General features: G+C 40.4%; 2 protein-coding genes and 1 pseudogene across 2 annotated transcripts in view; all 3 read right to left on the bottom strand.

The window, feature by feature from the left end:
• The window catches only part of LOC107283194 (lactosylceramide alpha-2,3-sialyltransferase), a 37,232-nt gene extending 27,730 nt beyond the window's left edge, over nucleotides 1-9,502 (bottom strand). Inside the window, exons 1-2 of the mRNA XM_015811064.1 lie at nucleotides 9,479-9,502; nucleotides 4,184-4,278 (exon numbers count right to left, since the gene is read on the bottom strand). Coding sequence (XP_015666550.1) covers nucleotides 4,184-4,269 — 86 coding nt within the window. The 5' untranslated portion in view covers nucleotides 4,270-4,278; nucleotides 9,479-9,502. The remainder of the gene's footprint in view (nucleotides 1-4,183; nucleotides 4,279-9,478) is intronic.
• On the bottom strand, nucleotides 47-2,278 carry LOC107283181 (annotated as a pseudogene).
• A 9,342-nt stretch (nucleotides 9,503-18,844) lies between the features above and the next one.
• Nucleotides 18,845-20,376, bottom strand: part of SLC25A30 (solute carrier family 25 member 30) — a 22,110-nt gene continuing 20,578 nt past the window's right edge. The window contains 1 exon segment of the mRNA XM_029283162.1: nucleotides 18,845-18,886. Coding sequence (XP_029138995.1) covers nucleotides 18,845-18,886 — 42 coding nt within the window.

Genomic DNA, 20,376 nt, shown 5'->3' with positions numbered 1-20,376 from the left:
TGACCCTAGCTGACGTCTAGTTGCTACGGCTCTGAAACAAGTCCTTTTATTGCTGATATTTGGGGGAGCAAATACAAGTGCTTTTACCGGAAGTAGGTGTCACGTTTTTTTTCTTGAGGTTGTCAAAGCTGTCTGCTCCCATGTTGTCTCCCCCTTGCGAGTAGTAAGAACGTTCTTCTGAGGATGTAGCTGGTAGTGAGGTGGCAAAAGTGGCATTGCTGCTGAAAGGGACAGGTGGGACACTGCCTCTGTTACCTGTTCTGTCCCCGTTCCGACCCACACACCCAAACAGCCAGCCGAGGGTTAAAGACTTCTCCAGACACCACTTCACAGATAAGAAACTTGGCAGCAGCTCCGTAGCTGCCTGCCAAGACCTTTTACTCCAAGCACACAGAAACAAAAAACTTATGTGTGTCAAATTTCGGTGTCGTTTGATGAAGCGGTCTCTAAGTCGATTTGTCCGTCACAGAGGTCCAAATGGCCACCACCTCCCTTTTATAGCCTGTGGGGTGTGGTCCAGTGACTCAGCTTAATCTCTGGCACGTCTCCTTTTCTGCTGCGCACGCTTGTCGCTCCTACGCTGGCGTGGATCCAGCCACAACTTTTCTTCCTCATTATCTGACACACCTGGCTCCTAGCCAATCTCAGAAACACCCGGCTCCTGGTCAATCTCTTCTCCGTCGGGAGACACCTGAGGCATTGCCAGAGAGGAGGGTCCTGGAGAGGAAGGCCTGGCCATCTCCCCTCCTTCATGTTCGGAGCCTTCTTCCTCCGATAAGAGGGGCTCACAAGACGGAGCCACAACATTACCTCTTCCGCTTTTACACCAGTAGCTGTATCTTTGATTACACCACCCTGCTGCAATAATGGCAAGATATTTGTGCCAAAAGTGTCCCACCACATTTTGAGGAACTCTGGATGAATCACTGTGAGATCTTGAGCATCTTCCTTGACACTTTTTGCTTTGGAGTCATATGTATAAATTCTGTGGTTTCACTCTGCCCAGAAAGTGCACAGCTTTAGCATTTATCCCAAACGCTGGGAGGTAGGGGTAAATAGAAATACTGCTTAAGTTATAAATAAACGGGAGAGGCTTGCTAATAGCTATAGCTGCCCAACTGATGGTCCCCACCATCGAAGGTGCCTTTCTCTGTGGCACATTGTAACAGTTGATTGAATGTTTCAATGGAAGGCCTGTAGACAAAAACTCCTGAATTGAAACAGTCAGGCCAGCCTGGATCTGGGGCTGCAGAAAGTTCTTCTCTTTCAAAAAAGTTCACCGATGTTTGAGAAGACCATTGTATCTGCATCCATAAACACACATTTTGAATACTGTGTTAGTTCCCAGCAGTGGAGTTTTAATAATAATAATAATAATAATAATAATAATAATAATAATAATAATAATAATAATAATAATAATAATAATAATAATAATAATAATAAGAAGAAGAAGAAGAAGAAGAAGAAGAAGAAGAAGAAGAAGAAGAAGAAGAAGAAGAAGAAGAAGAAGAAGAAGAAGAAGAAGAAGAAGAAGAAGAAGAAGAAGAAGAAGAANAATAATAATAAGAAGAAGAATAAGAAGAAGAAGAAGAAGAAGAAGAAGAAGAAGAAGAAGAAGAAGAAGAAGAAGAAGAAGAAGAAGAAGAAGAAGAAGAAGAAGAAAGTTGGAAGGGACCTTGGAAGTCATCGAGTACAACCCCCTGCTCAGGCAGGAAACCCTATACCATTTCAGACAAATGGCTGTCCAGTCTCTTCTTAAAAACTTCCAGTGTTGGAGCATTCACCGCTTCTGGAGGCAGGTTGTTCCACTGGTTAATTGTTCTAACTGTCAGGAAATTTCTCCTTAGTTCTAGGTTGGTTTTCTGCTTGATTAATATCCATCCGTTGATTCTTGTTCTGCCTTCAGGCGCTTTGGAGAATAGCTTGACTCCCTCTTCTTTGGGGCAAACCCTGAGATATTGGAAGGCTGCTATCCTGTCCCCCCTCGTCCTTCTCTTCATTAAACTAGACATACCCAATTCCAGCAGCCGTTCCTTATATGTTTTGGCCTTTTCAATAGTGCAAGATGGGCTGAATCACCACCGTCCAAAACATCCACCACCTTCACTTCATCAAAGATCTTTTCTAAGACTATCCTCACTGCATCAGATACATGGGGAGTGATCAATACTGTCAACTTGTTGTTCTGTAATTCCGTAGGGATGATCCAAGGACGAGTGCTCCTTTTACATAAGAATCATTTTGTGGCTAGTGTCACAAAAGACAGGTCTGCCATGGTGCCGCTCTCAGGTCTTGCAGCCCACCTCACCAACACCCCCTCCCAGACACTCCTACGACAGATAAGACTACAATAGACTTAAACCACGAGGAGATTAAACGTAACTTTGATACTATAAGTGAATATACTTCGAACTTAAATCTACAATCAAAAAACATCCAGAGAATGATGGCACAGAATGAACAAACAATCCAGACAACAGAATGTGAACTAGAAAAAAAAATGATTCAACCGGTGAAGTTACAAATGAAGGGAATTATAACTTAATACAAACAAGAAAAAATTTACAAGACGTGGATACAACAATAAATATGGAAAAGATACCTTATGCATTCGAACATTAAAATAAACCCGAGAAGAAAGAAGGCTTAACAAAATGGACACTGCTAGGAGAATCACTGTTTGGGAGACAAAAAGCATACATCCTATCTACTATGTATCCTCTACTCCTAACAATAACTACAAAAATACAAGAACTCTGGACAAGTTGAAAATATTAATTTGGAAAACAATTTGGCAAAGGAAAAAGATTAGAGACAGGCTGAAGAGACTGGATTCGCCCTACCAGATGGAATATTATATGAGTAAACACTAGTTTGAATATAGCTAAATAAACAAATAACTTTGGCCATAAAGGGATTTTAGAATAAGTGGGATAAGAGATATAAGAATATACTTTTTTTTTTTGATAAGATACAAAATGTAAAAATATTAGGATGTTGTAAGTGAAGGAAAAGTTTGAATGTTAAAGACAAATTAAGTTTGAAAAGATTTAGGATTAAGGAATGATTGAAATATTGAGGGGAAATTAGGCTTAATAAGAACTCTTGAAAAAAAGGATCTATAGTGATTTAACTAATTTTTACAAACAGAAGTGAAATATAAATTGACAAGAAAGATGTTATGGATAGATGTTATGCTAGATAAGTAGTATAGTATTTCTATAATATATGAAAGTCGGAAATACTGGGGTGATATATTTAAATGGAAAATTTGGATATTTAGATGTTAAATACTGGGAAAAATATGATTGACAAGAATTGTTCGAATATTATGGAGAAATTGAGCTTAAACAAGATTGATGAAAATAAGATACATGGTGAATCAATAAGATGAATCTTACGAAAATAACATAAGCTAGATAAGAAAAAATGCTATACGTGGACGCTACTATTGTTGGTATAATTATAGAAGAAAATGTTTTTATTTAATCACTAGCTGTATCCGGCCACGCGTTGCTGTGGCTCTCGTTCACTCAGCCAACAGATGGCGCTGTTTTTCAAAAAAAGCATGTTTTTACCTGTCACAGGTGACATCTATATAATAGTAGGTATATAAAAACATGCGCGTATTCGAATGCAACGTTGTGTCAAAATTTCAAAGCAATCGGTGAAGAACTTTCAGAGATTTAAGATTTTGAACAAACGAACATTTACATTTTTATTTATATAGATTTAAATATGGAAAATATCAAATATTAGAAATTGTATTTGTTGAATGTTGTAAAAGGAGAATACTACTGGGTGGAGAGAAGATCCAAGGAAATATATTATAGATTGATATATTAATTATGGAAATATAACAATTAATTATTATTGATTGTTTGTTAACTATTATTAATTGTATATTCTTTTCTAAAAAAAAATTGTGAACCAAGACAACACGCTGTACGCCAGGCACTAAGGCTGTTATTGTAAAAAAAACCAACAAAACTTTTACACCACCCCCCCAAAAAATTGAGTTTTTTAAGTCACTATCTGCTACAATTCAAGAATGAAGTAAAAGGACTGATATTCTGGTCCTTTCAATGTTTTGGCCCAGTTTTATAAAGAAATGCTTTTAAAAGAAAATCCTCAAAAAGATAAATAGTGATTTTTCATCCTCCTGGACAGAGACACTTACTTGAAACCACTTTTCAGATTACAGGCTGGTCTTTTCATCTTCATGGGTAACAAAGGTAGAACATGGTCCCCAAAAGGCCTTTTCATCCCTCAGCACTGCTTGCAAAGAAAAATAGTTAAAATGATTTATATTTAGCATCTCCAAACGAATCCCAGGGACAGACAGTAAATAACGACGCAAGACAAAGGCATTACGGTTAGTTCCCAACTTACAACAGTTCATTAATTGTCTGTTCAAAGTTACAATGGCACTGGGGGGAAAAAAAGGGAGTTATGTCCATTTTTCACACGGCTTTTGCAGCCTCCCCACGGTCATGTGATCAAAATTCAGACGCTTTGCTACTGGCATGTACTTATGATGGTTGCAGAGTCCCCAGGTCACGTGATTCCCCCTTTGCAAACGTCTGACGAGCGAAATTAATGGGGGAAGACAGATTTATATCAGCAAAAGCAACAACAGTGGGAAAGAACAAAACAGGCACAGCGTGGAACAAAAAAAGGAAGGAGTTCTAGATTTATATCAATCAGCTTCCTACAGCAGCCAAGAAACTGATTCATCAGGAAACTTAAAACAGCTAACTTCCTTTTTCTGACGTCTGCCCCTCTCCTTTAGCACACATAAAACCCAAATTTCCTTCTAGAGCAGATTTAAGAGAAATGAGCAGTTTAAGAGCCAGCACACGCTGGCTGGCTTGTGTGACCCCTTACGTTGGCCCTTGAATATGATAAAAGCATTCTGACCAATAATGAAAGACATTTAACAGAGGACAGTTCCGCTGATGCAATCATTTTATTCCTCATTTTAAGAGATACAATGTCGAGACTCTAGAAAGAAGGCAGAGAAGAGCAACAAAGAGGATCAGGGGACTGGAGGCTAAAACATATAAGGAACGGTTGCTGGAATTGGGGATGTCTAGTGTAATGAAGAGAAGAACGAGGGGGGACATGATAGCAGCCTTCCAGTATCTCAGGGGCTGCCCCAAAGAAGAGGGAGTCAAGCTATTCTCCAAAGCCCCTGAAGGCAGGACAAGAAGCAACGGGTGGAAACTGATCAAGGAGAGAAGCAACCTGGAACTAAGGAGAAACTTCCTGACAGTTAGAACAATTAACCAGTGGAACAACCTGCCTCCAGAAGCAGTGAATGCTCCAACACTGGAAGTTTTTAAGAAGAGACTGGACAGCCATTTTTCCGAAATGGTCTAGGGTTTCCTGCCTGAGCAGGGGGTTGGACTAGATGACCTCCAAGATCCCTTCCAACTTTATTATTATTATTATTATTATTATTATTATTATTATTATTATTATTATTATTATTATTATTATTATTATTACTACTACTACTACTACTACTACTACTACTACTATTATTATTATTATTAAAAACAAAGGAAGTCCAGTTGCCTCCTGAAAAAGCAATTTTGGGACTCCTGTTCTCTACTACAAGGACAAAAGCTAAAAAAAATAAATAAGTAAGTAAAGAGTAAAACCAGGATAACGCTGTCAAACATGAGCAGCAGTGAAGACCCACCTTGGTGACCGTCCCAGGCTGAATCCTGCAAGACCCACTATTTAACAGAAAAAGGGAAGGGCACCTCAGCGTAACAATATTCCCAAGCATGTTTTTTGCATCAAGAGGAAACAGAATAGGGGTGCAGGTTGCAATCCCAGCTGCTATTATTATTATTATTATTATTATTATTATTATTATTATTATTATTATTATTATTATTATTATTATTATTATTATTATTTAAATTTATATACCGCCCTATCTCCCTTACAGGACTCAGGGCGGTGAACAGGCAATAATAAAAATCACAATAAATATTAAATAAAAAGCCTGCTCTAAAATACCCCCTATAAAAACCCCTACCAAAACACAATCAAAACTACGCCAGGCCGGCCGCATGGAATAGATGGGTTTTCAAGGCTCCTTGGTGGAGGTCAACATCCTGCCCCACCTTCTGACGGTCAGCTGTCCTATCGGTCATTGTTCCTGGGTAGCCATCAAAATTATCTCCTCCTTCCTTGACGAAGCAGAATTACGTTTTCCAGCATGGAAAGCTGTTTTATTTGATACAGTTTGGCTCCAGCAAGGAATACAGCTAGTCCCTGACTTACGACAGTCCGTTCAGTGACCGTTCGAAGTTACAACGGCACTGAGAAAAAAAAGACTCATGACCGTTTTTCACACTTATGACCCTTGTAGCATCCCCGCGGTCACGTGATCAAAATTTGGACGCTTGGCCACTGACATGTACTTATGACTGTTGCAGCGCCCCGGAGTCACGCGATCCCCTTTGGCGACCAAAGTCAAAGGGGAATCCAGACTCACTTAACAACCTCGTGACTCACTTTATAACTGCAGTGACTGACCTAACTGTGGCAAGGGCTGTCGTAAAAGGGGGCAAAGCTCATTTAACAAACGTCTCGCTTAACGATAGAAATGTTAGTCTCAGTTGAGGTTGTAAGCTGAGGTCTACTTGTATTAATTTGGGCCCACACATGATTTATGCCACATTAAATGGAAAGTGGGTGTGTAGTTAAGTTTTCGGCCTAGGTCTAAGAAAAGTCATTCTTAGCTGGAGGAAATGGACGGTTACATACATACATACATACATACATACATACATACATACATACTACAGTACATCTGACAGCCATTTGTCCGGAATGGCATAGGGCATCCTACTTGAGCAGGGGGTTGGACTAGAAGACCTCCAAGGTCCCTTCCAGCTCTTGTTATTCTGTTAGTTGAACTCTCTATCCATTCAACATCACAAGGATTAATGCCAAGATGTGAAGAAAAATTAGCGGCAGGAGAGGTGTTAATATATATTGGGCTCCTGGAGAAAAGCTGCTATATAAATATAACTAATAATGATTCATATCTAAGTGGCACACCCCAGCTAGTTTTATAACAACAACAGAGTTGGAAGGGACCTTGGAGGTCTTCTAGTCCAAAAAGATGCTGAGACTCTAGAAAGACTGCAAAGAAGAGCAACAAAGATGATCAGGGGACTGGAGGCTAAAACATATAAGGAACAGTTGCTGGAATTGGGGATGTCTAGTTTAATGAAGAAAAGGATGAGGGGGGACATGATAGCAGCCTTCCAGTATCTCGGGGCTGCCCCAAAGAAGAGGGAGTCAAACCATTCTCCAAAGCGCCTGAAGGCAGGACAAGAAGCAACGGATAGAAACTCATCAAGGAGAGAAGCAACCTGGAGTTAAGGAGAAAATTCCTGACAGTGAGAACAATTAACCAGTGGAACAACCTGCCTCCAGAAGTGGTGAATGCTCCAACACTGGAAGTTTTTAAGAAGAGACTGGACAGCCATTTGTCTGAAATGGTATAGGGTTTCCTGCCTGAGCAGGGGGTTGGACTAGATGACCTCCAAGGTCCCTTCCAACTTTATCATCATCATCATCATCATCATCATCATCATCATCATCATCATATTATTATTATTATTATTATTATTATTATTATTATTATTATTATTATTATTATTATTATTATTATTATTATTATTATTATTATTATTATGGGAACCCCTCTGCTCAGGCATTGTTTTCTAAGCTTAGGCCCTTTTCTTCGTAATGTTGGCTTTTTATCAAACTCCCTCAAATTTGAAACTCAGCTATGGCCACCTATTTTAAAGTAGCCCAAAACCACCCACAACATATATTTTTTTTAAAAAAAAACCACTTTTAGCAATACTTATCCCCCCCCCCCAAATTAAACTAAAATCTAATTTACAATGTTAGAATGAAGTTCATAAAAGACAGTGGAATTGTAGACTTTTGGAAAAAACCCAGCGCTAGTGCAATACACAATCGCACATTTTGACTGAACCTATTACCAAATAATACAGCGATACACAATATACCATAATGGAGCGACACACACAAAGTGGCAGAGAGCCTGGCACATCCCCAAGCATTTCAAATCAATTGTTGTACAATACCGCACAGGGTGCGGTGGAAGAGCAAATAACAGTATTCTGATATTTTTTTTTTTGTCCTTGTTGGTATGATACAATATGTTCCAATATTCCTCCGCCACCTTGGTTCAAAAGCCAGACTTCTTAGAAATGAGTTTCCCAGACACTCACAGGTAAACCCAACTGGCAAGGGTTGCCTTATAAAAGACATAATTATTAAGCCCAAGGATTACTGTGAAAAAAGGCAAGAAGAAAACATTGTGTCCGCTCAACACTGTTGCAATTGCAACTTCCAGATTTCCAAGGCCACAAACAAACAAGCCACAACCCACCCATATATTGAGTCAAAATGTTTCCACTTTTCTGCAGCTTCTGCCCAAGAAACCTAATTTTGCAATTCATTTTAATTTTTCTGGATGATCAGGAAGGTGTTAGAGCAGGGGTCTTCAAACTTGGCCCTTTGAGGACTTGTGGACTTCAACTCCCAGAATTCCTCAGCCAGGCACACGTGTGCCTGGCTGAGGAATTCTGGGAGTTGAAATCCACAAGTCGTCAAAGTTTGAAGACCCCTTGGGTTATAGGGAGGCAATTTTTTACCCAAAGGAGCTAGGAACATTACAACCAATTGTAATTTTTCTACCTCCTGGGGTGAAAAAAAAAACCTGTCTCCCTGATCACCCAGAAACCCACGTGTAGCCCCCCCCGCCCCCTCCCCAGACTTCAGAGGACAAACCCCTTACTTAAGGGATAATAAACCACAGCCACCAATCCGCCCCCACCCCCTCCTAAGGACTACAAAACCTGCCCTCCCCAGCCAACGCATCAACGGAGTCCGGGCCTTCTTCCAAAGCAGTGGAAAGAGGCTCCATGAGTCGGGCAGGGGGGGCAAATCGACCCCCCCACATTGCACAAAAAAAACCAAAGAAGCCCACCCACCCACCCCCCAATTTGTTGTTGCAAGACGTCGCCCCGTTTTGCAATGCTTTTTAGACAAGGCGCAGGCTGGATTTTTTTTGGCACGGTGCAAACTCAGAAGAGGGTTGCAACCGGGTGGGGACACCCCCTTCTCGGACCCCCCCTTCTCTTTTGCACCCCTCTTCTCTTTTGCACCCCCCTTCTGTTTTGCACCTCTCTTCTGTTTTGCACCCCCCCTTCTCTTTTGCACCTCTCTTCTCTTTTGCACCCCCCTTCTCTTTTGCAAAAAGCGCCCCCTCCCCAGGATTTCTCTCCCACCCCCACCCCCAATTTTGCAAAACTGATCACGAGCCTCGCTGCAAAGCCGCCGCCGCCCCCCCCAAAGGGGGAGCAACCTGCCCCGCTGCGCCCCTCGCCCCCCCCCCAAAAAAAGCTACCTCCAATCCCGAAGACGCCCAGCATCTGCAAGCGCAGCGCACGATGAATGCCCGGGTGCCGCGCGAGATGCTTCCCACGCCCCGGGGAATAGCGGGCGAGCGCCGACGGGAACTTTGACGGCCGTGCGGCTCGGCCAATGGGCAGCCGCGACAGAGGGGGCGGGACCGTCTGGATCAGAGACTTAGAAAGGGTAGACAAGCCCTCCGTTTCTTCTTCGAAAAGAAAAAGAGAGAGGCGCCTTTTTTTTTTGGGTTTGGATTAAAGCATCTGCTGCAATGCCCAAGGTGGACGCTGGGGGCAGCCGAGAGACTTAGGGCCGGCCTGGGTCTTTCGCGCCCCCTGGTGGCGCTCGGCATTTTTTGCACTCTTAAATTAAGATAAGATAAGATAAGATAAGATAAGATAAGATAAGATAAGATAAGATAAGATAAGATAAGATAAGATAAGATAACCTTTATTGTCATTTTTATAATGTGGGCACAACAGCACACATCAAAAATGAAATTTAGTGGCCCGCTCTCAAAGTGAAACCCATGCAGGACACACACCTAAACATACTATGAACAACATATGTATGAATAAGATAAGGTAAGATAAGATAATATTTATTGTCATTTTTATACTGTGGGCACAATGGCACACATCAAAAAATGAAATTTAGTGGCCCGCTCTCAAAGTGAAACACATACATGATGCACACCTAAACATACTATGAACAACATAAGATAAGATAAGATAAGATAAGATAAGATAAGATAAGATAAGGCAACCTTTATTGTCATTTTTATAATGTGGGCACAACGGCACACATCAAAAATGAAATTTAGTGGGCCGCTCTCAAAGTGAAACACATACATGGCGCACACCTAAACATACTATGAACAACATATGTATAGATAAGATAAGATAAGATAAGATAAGATAACCTTTATTGTCATTTTTTACGGCACACATCAAAAATGAAATTTAGTGGCCCGCTCTCAAAGTGAAACTCATACATGACACACACCTAAACATACTATGAACAACATATGTATAGATTATAAGATAAGATAAGATAAGATAAGATAAGATAAGATAAGATAAGATAAGATAAGATAAGATAAGATAAGGCCACCTTTATTGTCATTTTTATAATGTGGGCACAACGGCACACATCAAAAATGAAATTTAGTTGGCCGCTCTCAAAGTGAAACACATACATGATGCACACCTAAATATATAATGAACAACATATGTATAGATAAGATAACCTTTATTGTCATTTTTATACTGTGGGTACAATGGCACACATCAAAAATTAAATTTAGTTGCCTGCTCTCAAAGTGAAACACATACATGACACACACCTAAACATACTATGAACAACATATGTATAGATAAGATAAGATAAGATAAGATAAGATAAGATAAGATAAGATAAGATAAGATAAGATAACCTTTATTGTCATTTTTATACTGTGGGCACAACGGCACACATCAAAAATGAAATTTAGTTGCCCGCTGTCAAAGTGAAACATATACATGACTCACACCTAAACATACTATGAACAACATATGTATAGATAAGATAAGATAAGATAAGATAAGATAAGATAAGATAGATAAGATAAGATAAGATAAGATAAGATAACCTTTATTGTCATTTTGTTTAGTGTGGGCACAACGGCACACATCAAAAATGAAATTTAGTGGCCCGCTCTCAAAGTGAAACACATACATGACACACACCTAAACTAAGGTGACCAATCATCCTCTTTTAGGGAGGACAGTCCTTCTTTTGTACTCATTTAAATAATAATTAATAGGCATGTAAGCATAATTACAATATAAAATGTTATTGTTACAAATGTTTTTTTTATTATGCATTTATCATATTATAGTGTATTCTGTATTGTTGCAATGAATAAAATGTTTTATTTACGATATTTTTTTCTTCCAATTGATTTGTGTCCTCCTTCTCATTATAAAAAAGTTGGTCACCTTACCTAAACATACTATGTGCAACGTATGTATAGACCCACACCCCTACATATACATAACAAATAAATATTAAATTAAATCTCTAACCAGACATTCTAGGGAGAGTCCTCGACTTAACGACCACAAGGGAGCCCAGAATTTATGTCACTAAGTGAGAAATTGGGGAAGTGGGTTTTTGCCCCGTTTTTGGACCTTTCTTGGCACAGTTGTTAAACGAATCACTGCAGTGGTTAAATTAGTAACCTGGTTGTAAAGAGAATCTGGCTTCCCCAGTGGATATTGCTGGTCAGGAGGTTGCAAAAAGGGGATCATGTGACACCAGGACACTGTGACAGACATACATGTGAGTCGGTTGTCAAGCATCCGAATATAAATCACAAGACCCCGGAGATGCTGCAAGTGTGAAAAACAGTCATAAGTCACTTTTTTCAGCGCTGTTGTAACTTCGAACAGCCACTAAAGGAACTGTGGTAAGTCAGGGACCCCTTATACCAGGGGTCTTCAAACTTGGCCCTTTGATGACTTGTGGACTTCAACTCCCAGTATTCCTCAGCCAGCGTGCCTGGCTGAGGAATTCTGGGAGTTGAAGTCCGGGGGGGGGTCTTCAAACTTGGTCCTTTTATGACTTGTGGACTTCAACTCCCAGAATTCCTCAGCCAGCATGCCTGGCTGAGGAATTCTGGGAGTTGAAGTCCAGGGGGGGTGTCTTCAAACTTGGTCCTTTTATGACTTGTGGACTTCAACTCCCAGAATTCCTCAGCCAGCGTGCCTGGCTGAGGAATTCTGGGAGTTGAAGTCCAGGGGGGGTGTCTTCAAACTTGGTCCTTTTATGACTTGTGGACTTCAACTCCCAGAATTCCTCAGCCAGGCATGCTGGCTGAGGAATTCTGGGAGTTGAAGTCCACAAGTCAACAAAGGGCCAAGTTTGAAGAACCCTGCCTTATACTATATTAACATTTCAAAGGGGAGTCCTTCTCTTTTAATTCTAATCTTTGGCTCCCTCTTGTGTTCCATCTTGCCACTTTTTCCCCCAGAAAAACCGTTTTCCAGGTGAGGGAAGCATTCATTCCATTATTTTAAAAATCCCATTTCAAATCAATCGAGACTCACCACAACCCATTTCCAGGTTTCCAGGCCAAACGCTGCCCAGACACTTCGGTCCTGCGTCTCATTGCATCTCCCTTCTTCGTCTTTTGAAACTCAAAACACATAAAATGCTTTGTTGTGTGTGTGTGTGTGTTTGTGTGTTGTGTGTGTGTGTTTGTATTTTGCCTGTTCTTCTTTTGAAACAAAGGTTGGGCTTCCCCCCCCCCCCCCCCCGTTTGCCAATCTCCCAAGAAGGAAAGGAATGGCTGAATCCAGTCTAAAGTCTCTCCAGGACATAGCAAGAAGGCAGCTTTGTTGAAAATGATTTTAATTTTTTCCATTTTTATCTTTTATGTACCCGGCCACACGTTGCTGTGGCTCAGTCTGGTTAAATGGAAAAAAAAGAAAAGAGAAAGCGCACGTTTCTAATATGTTTAATTTCACAATGCTTGTGGGTATACAGTACTTTTTGTTGTTCCATTGTCTGTGCAGATAATAATAATAATAATAATAATAATAATAATAATAATAATAATAATAATAATAATAATAATAATAATAATAATAATAATAATAATAATAAAGTTGGAAGGGACCTTGGAGGCCATCTAGTCCAACCCCCTGCTCAGGCAGGAAACCCTACACCATTTCGGACAAATGGCTGTCCAGTCTCTTCTTAAAAACTTCCAGTGTTGGAGCATTCACCGCTTCTGGAGGCAGGTGGTTCCACTGGTTAATTGTCCTCACTGTCAGGAAGTTTCTCCTTAGTTCCAGGTTGCTTCTCTCCTTGGTTAGTTTCCACCCGTTGCTTCTTGTCCTGCCTCCAGGCGCTTTGGAAAATAGCTTGACTCCCTCTTCTTTATGGCAACCCCTGAGAGATTGGGACAATAGAGATTGTCTGGTTTGCCGACTCTAGAACATGCAACATATAATTGTCCATGTGAGAAGCAATCCGTGTCTAGATCTAAACCGCACAATTCTAAAGATTGGCCCTGAGCTTTGTTGATGGTGATTGCAAACGCCAATCGAATTGGGAATTGCAATCTCTTAAAGTGAAATGGCATATCCACTGGAATCATAGGAATGCGAACAGATGGCGCTGGTTTTTTTAAAAAAGCATGTTTTTACCTGTCACAGGTGTGATATCTATATAATAGTAGATATATAGAAACACGCGCGTATTCGAATGCAACGTTGTGTCAAAATTTCAAAGCAATTGGTGAAGAACTTTCAGAGATTTAAGATTTTGAACAAACGAACATTTACATTTTTATTTATATAGATTGCTAGAAAAGGCAGCCCAGGTGTTTCTCTCGTGTTTTTAGGTTTCGGGGCTAGATGCCAGGTGTGGAGGCCTGAAATAGCACTAGCAATAGCCCTTAGACTTATATACTGCTTCCCTGCTTTACAGCCCTCTCTAAGCGGTTTACAGAGTCAGCATATATTGCCCCCAACAATCTGGGTCCTCATTTTACTGACCATGGAAGGACAGAAGGCTGAGTCAACTCTGAGCCGGTCAGAATGGAAGAATTGGCAGGTAGCAGAATTAGCCTGCAATAAGGCATTCTAGCAGGGAGGGAGGGAGGAAGGAAGGAGAGGGAGGAAAAAGAGAGGAAAGAGGCAGGAAAAAAGAAGGGAGGGAGGGAAGAAGGAAGGAAGAAAAGAAGAAGGAGAGGAAGGAGAGGGAGGGAGAAGAGAAGGAAGGAGGCAGGAAGAAAGAAGGGAGGGAGGGAAGAAGGAAGGAAAGAAGAAAAGAAGAAGGAGAGAGAGGAAGGAGAGGGAGGAAGAAGAGAGAAGGACACAGGAAGAAAGGAGGGAGGGAGGAACGAAGGAATGAAGGAAAGGAAGAAGAGAAAAGGAAGGAGGCAGGAAGAAAGGAGGGAGGGAGGGAGGGAGGGAGGGAAGGAAGGAAGGAAGGAAGGAAGGAAGGAAGGAAGGAAGGAAGGAAAGGTAATAGCACAAGAGTTACTGTATATACCACTTCACAGTGCTTTTCAGCCCTAAGTGGTTTACATAGTGATGATGGCCCCCAACTATCTGGGTCCTCATTTTACCGACCTTGGAAGGACAGAAGGCTGAGTCAACCTTGAGGTCAGGATCGAACTCCTGGCGGTGGGCAGATTCTAACCACTGCGCCAGCACAGCTCACACAGGTAGCATAGCTGGCTGGGGAATTCTGGGAGTTGAAGTCACCTCTCTTAAAGTTGCCCAAAGCTGAGAAACACGGCCTTAGAGAGTTCTAGGTAGTACAAGTGAGAGCACTACCATTTTATTCACAGCACCATCCTGAAGTCCAGAAGTGACTGGCCCAAGATCAACCCCAAAATTCCTCTAGACAACTAAGAGATCCCTGAAGAATAATCACTACAATAAATGTTAATCACTGCAAATATATATATATATATTATTCTACATTTGTTCCAAGAATTGTCTCCAGAGGTTGTAGGTGCTCCATCACTGGAGGTTTTTAGGAAGAGATTGGACAAATATTTGTCTGAAATGGTACTATAGGGTTTCCTGCCTGAGCAGGGGGTTGGACTAGAAGACCTCCAAGGTCCCTTCCAAAACTGTTATTCTATGATTTTGTAAGGATTTCCTGCCTGAGCATGGGGTTGGACTAGAAGACCTCCAAGGTCCCTTCCAAAACTGTTATTCTATGATTTTGTAAGGGTTTCCTGCCTGAGCAGGGGGTTGGACTAGAAGACCTCCAAGGTCCCTTCCAACTCTTGTTATTCTGTTAATGTTTTGTGTCTGGTTGCATGCGCAAAAAATATTTCTCAGCAAATGAATCTGACAAACAACGTTAAGTAAAACAAAATAATGAGGTTTATTTTTTGCAAACAAAGGTACATCCAAGTCAAACATTCCCTCGGATAGGAAGGCATTAACAAACATACTCACTCCAGCCATTTCAATGTTCGTCTGTATGATCTTAAAAAAAAAAACATTTAGATGATCTTCTTACTGAAATAAAAGTCCAAACCTTCAAAACAACGAAAGCTTATTAACAAAACAGTGCAGAATGTGCACAAATAAATAGCACCACCGCAACAACTATTAACGGTCTGGCAAATAAAACATTTAAAATGGGCATTAGCGGAATAATAGCTGTCGTGGACGTATTAACAATTTTGAGGGGGGGGGGAGAAATGTGGCATTGAACCAACTGCTTTCGTTTTAATACGGCCTTCTAACAATTCGATGGAGCAGGGAGAGAAGGAATTAACATTTTAATTAAGCAAGAATGTGGTTTCATGGAACACAACAGTCCCTTTCAGGCACAAATCTCCCAAATGTAATTCGGAGAAACAGTTCTGAACCGCTAGCTTGCGTTGTTTATAAAACCAAACGTCTAGAGTACTTGATAACTCAGAATTTAATATTTTGGCCTGATTTCCAGAAGAGGTTTCCATACTTTACATTCCCTATGTTCTGAATCTTAGATCGTCTTGGTTCTTCGGATGGGTGTGTGGCAACTTCTGCATGAAGGACGTTGCTAAACACACAACGGTTTGAAGCTGGCTGGAACGTTGAGCCCAGGATGAACTGCCAGGTGACACTCACACGATCCCTTGGACATTTATTGCAAGGTTCATCCAGTCCAATACACTACTAAACCTTGGCTGTCCAATCTTGGCAACTTCTTTAAGACCTGTGGACTTCAACTGCCAGAATTCCCCAGCCAGCACAAGTCTTAAAGTTGCCAAGGATGGGTAGCCTTGTACTAAACCAGGGGTCTTCCAACTTGGCCCTTTTATGACTTGTGGACTTCAACTCCCAGAATTCCCCAGCCAGCACAAGTCTTAAAGTTGCCAAGGATGGATAGCCTTGTACTAAACCAGGGGTCTTCCAACTTGGCCCTTTTATGACTTGTGGACTTCAACTCCCAGAATTCCTCAGTCAGGCACGCGTGCCTGGCTGAGGAATTCTGGGAGTTGAAGTCCACAAGTCATAAAAGGGCCAAGCTGGAAGACCCCTGTACTAAACCATTCCTTCTGATATAGGTGGGAACAGTAGAGCTGAACCTACTGCATACACCATAGAAAAATCAGATATTTTTGAAAAAGACAGATTACATTTTGGTACGGAAGGACCAAGGACGTTTTCTACAGAAGGAGGGCTAAGTAACACATGTGGCTTGCATCAGACATCTACTGCATATCTATTATTAATAAAAAACATGTGACACTTTTTTCTTTGCTGGTCAAACAAAAATGAAGAACACGTAACTCCGTTCAAGCTGTTTGTGCCCTTGAAGATGGAACATGAATTCAGCATAGACTTATTAACAATAAAACTAGCTTGTTTTCTAATTATTATTTTTTTTTAAAAAAAAAATTGTTCTAGTTTTGCCGCCGTGTATTCTGTGGAACAATTGATGGAAAGCATTTGAACCATTTAAAAATTGGTCTGAACCTTCGAATTCAAAATCCATGGACCCTCCGCGTGGATTTAAAACCTCGACTCGTTTTGCAATTCAGACGAAAAATATTGTACCCGTTTGCGCACATAACTTCTAATAAAGTGACCATAATCGGTCACTTTAACCTTTACAATCCTATCATGGAAGACACTGTGCACTTTCAACACTGCATAGAAAACCAACATTCCTTAAAACTCTGAATTGCTGGAGTTTACAAACAATTTCAACCGCTTCCATATAAATAGTTAAATCTTTGTTTCTACTTACAAACTATTATTACATTCATATCCTACAAGGATGCTCTCTGGAAACAGAATCTAAAAACGTAACGTAACCAACACATTATTGAACTTTGCTTTTAGTAAGTTTGACCTGGTCAGTATACAGTTTTCCAAAAAGACACAACACTGTCCTTTGTGTGTCATATATAAATAAATATATTTATGTAGGTCTTTGGTTAATCGGGTTTTCTCCCGCGTAAAATTGGCTGTGTCTTCCCAAGACACTGCCAATTTTACGCGGGAGAAAACCCGATTAACCAAAGACCTACATACAAACACCCGCATATATATATATATATATATATATATATATATATATATATATATATATATATATATATTGTTAAGGTGGCCTGGTTTGACGTCTCAAGTTGATTCTCCAGTTTCTTCTCCTGACAAAAAGTCTCTTGGAGCAAAATGGAGCAATTTCAAACTATCGCTGCCTGCTCAAACTTTACGATCCTGTATGAAAACTATTTTTAATGCTGAAATGAAAATATACATAAAATTCCTATTTGTTTGGAACAACTCTGTGTTATCCATCGGTGAAATCAAGACAGGTAGAAGCTTTCCCAAAGCAGTGGTCCCACGTAGGCCCATAACCATGACAATCCTATTTCTCAATATTTTGGGGAAGAAAGACTTGCTTATACATAAAGCACCGTCTTTGGGAAGTGAGGACTTTGTGTACTCTCTGTAACAACCACTAAGAATTATCTGTGCTTGCTATTGGATTCTCTGAACACAGTCCAGGGAAGTAGAAGACAAAAATAGGTTTATTCAGGCACACAATGTACCTGTAATAACTTGTCATTTATGAATGAGTCTTCATAATGTCAACATTGCTTGCAATGTTTTGTATTATTATTGGCCCAAACATGAAGAGCAGCGATAAAACTCTTTCCCAGAAAAGCCCAGTCAAGTAGTATTTGTGGAAGAGTTCATCTATTGCCCACAACTGAGTCTTTTCAAAATAAAAAAATATATAAGATTAGGTCTACTCAAATCGTTAGATAGGGGCAAAATATTAAAGACACCGCTGAAACCTCACAGCAATGAATTTAATTCGGCATTAATGTCCTGCTCATTTTTTTTTCTAAAAGAAAAAAAAAACGCCACTGAGGGGTTTCCAAGAGAAAAAAGGATTTTCAACATTATTTTGCAAATAAGGTTTTGCACATTATTTATGCAATGCTGTTCCGTACGACAGGATGCTTCGTAAAAGTCGTGCCTTTGGTATAAAATACAGATTGTCAAGGTTGTGAACTCATTAACCAGTGGCTGTTGGAAAGAGCCTGTTTTTAAATAAACAAAAACTGACCGAAGACCCGCCCCTAACTATTGTTCACTTGCTCCCCATTCAGACATGTCAATAGTGAAATGTTCGTCATATTTATGAAAGATGAAATTCGGGACCAATGCTACGATCTTTTCCAATTTCAAGTTACACGCTGTTCTGTAATGCTTGAGAACGTCAACGTTCTTTGCACCAACACTTTAATTTCATCAATTCTGCACGCTTGAATACCGGAAAGAGCACTTGAGGGTCAAGATCACCGACGGAAGAACTGGCCTCTTCAAGTTTCAGGCTGTCAGAAATCCAATTTCTTCAGCTGTTCATACGTCACAAAGAACTAGTGCGTGTTGTTAAGGAAAAAAAACAGGCAGAGTTGAATCTTACTACTAAATGAAAAAGGGTCCGTAATTACATTTAGCTGCTTTTCCTCCAGTTTTTCCAGCAAATCTGCTCACTCCTCTTGCGGTGACTTGACCAGATTGGCCCTGTAGAGTATATTTAGATAGAATTTTGCATCCTTTTTATAAAAGAAAAGACTTTTTACAAATTAAGAAATCAGAATAAATTTTAGGAAAAGGAAGAACAGACTGAATGGAAGATAAACCTATCAGGACAATCGTGGGAAATTGGAGTAATAGAGAGGCGATTTAATGAATACCAATGGGCTCGTTCTTCCCCCCAAAAAATTCAACCAAATGGTCTTTCTTATTCCAAATAATATATATATAAATAGAGGGAGAACTATTTGATGATTCAAAGGCACTGACATGGAAGGTTAACTGGCAAAGGAAGAAAGCCAGAGTAAGGCTGAAGAAAATAATGGCTTTGGTTTATTAGAGGGGATATTATATTACTAATTAGATGGTTGAATATGGCGGAAAATAGATAACTTTCAGAAAATAGAGTAACATTATAATTAAATAGGTAAGATGTGTAATTAGACTATTAGACTTTGGTATGAAAAGGGAAAAAGGGAGAAGTTGGGATAAGGGAAACCTTTGGTCAAATAAACATAAAGTACTTGGAAATCATAAATAATAGTGTTTTCTTGAATATTGATGGGAAATTAAAGTTGGGGGGGGAAGCAATAATAGGACATTGTTTATATAAGGATATTAGGTGCAAACGCAATTGGGTTTCTGGCGATGTTGCTGCAAGATGGGTGCAGGGGAATGAAAATGTGCATACACTTGCTATGATGGTCCCGCGATTACCAGTGAAGAAAAACGAACGAATTTTGAGTAAATGAAAATGCAGAAACCCATTGCTCTCCTAGGGCTAGGCATCAGTGCAAGATTCTTATCGCTGAATAAAGTACAGTTATTTCGAATTGTAAAACCCCCGCAATAAATTGGTAACTGGCAGAAAGATGTTAAGACAGAGAAAGCAAAGCAGATATTATGTTCGCTTGGCATGAGTGGATATTCACTTACTTTTTGTTTAGATAATTTTACATTTTATGTAAACGTCTGAAAATATAGAGCCAGCGAAGGCACCAGGCTAGAAAGCACGAGGCTGTGAGTTCAAGTCTTGCTTTAGCCATAACACCCAGCTGGGTGACTTTGGGCCAATCACCAGGAGACTGGGAGTTCTAGTCCCGCCTTAGCCCTGAAAGCCAGCTGGGTGACCTTGGGCCAATCACCAGGAGACTGGGAGTTCTAGTCCCACCTTATCCGTGAAAGCCAGCTGGGTGACCGTGGGCCAATCACCAGGAGACTGGGAGTTCTAGTCCTGCCTTATCTATGAAAGCCAAATGGGTGACTTTGGGCCAATCACCAGGAGACTGGGAGTTCTAGTCCTGCCTTAGCCGTGAAAGCAGCTGGGCCA

The sequence above is a fragment of the Protobothrops mucrosquamatus genome, unplaced genomic scaffold, assembly GCF_001527695.2.
Source record: "Protobothrops mucrosquamatus isolate PMUCROS unplaced genomic scaffold, P.Mucros_1.0 scaffold28, whole genome shotgun sequence".
Taxonomy (NCBI): Eukaryota; Metazoa; Chordata; class Lepidosauria; order Squamata; family Viperidae; genus Protobothrops; species Protobothrops mucrosquamatus.
The sequence above is the reverse complement of the archived record's forward strand: the minus strand, read 5'-3'. Positions and strand labels throughout refer to the sequence as shown.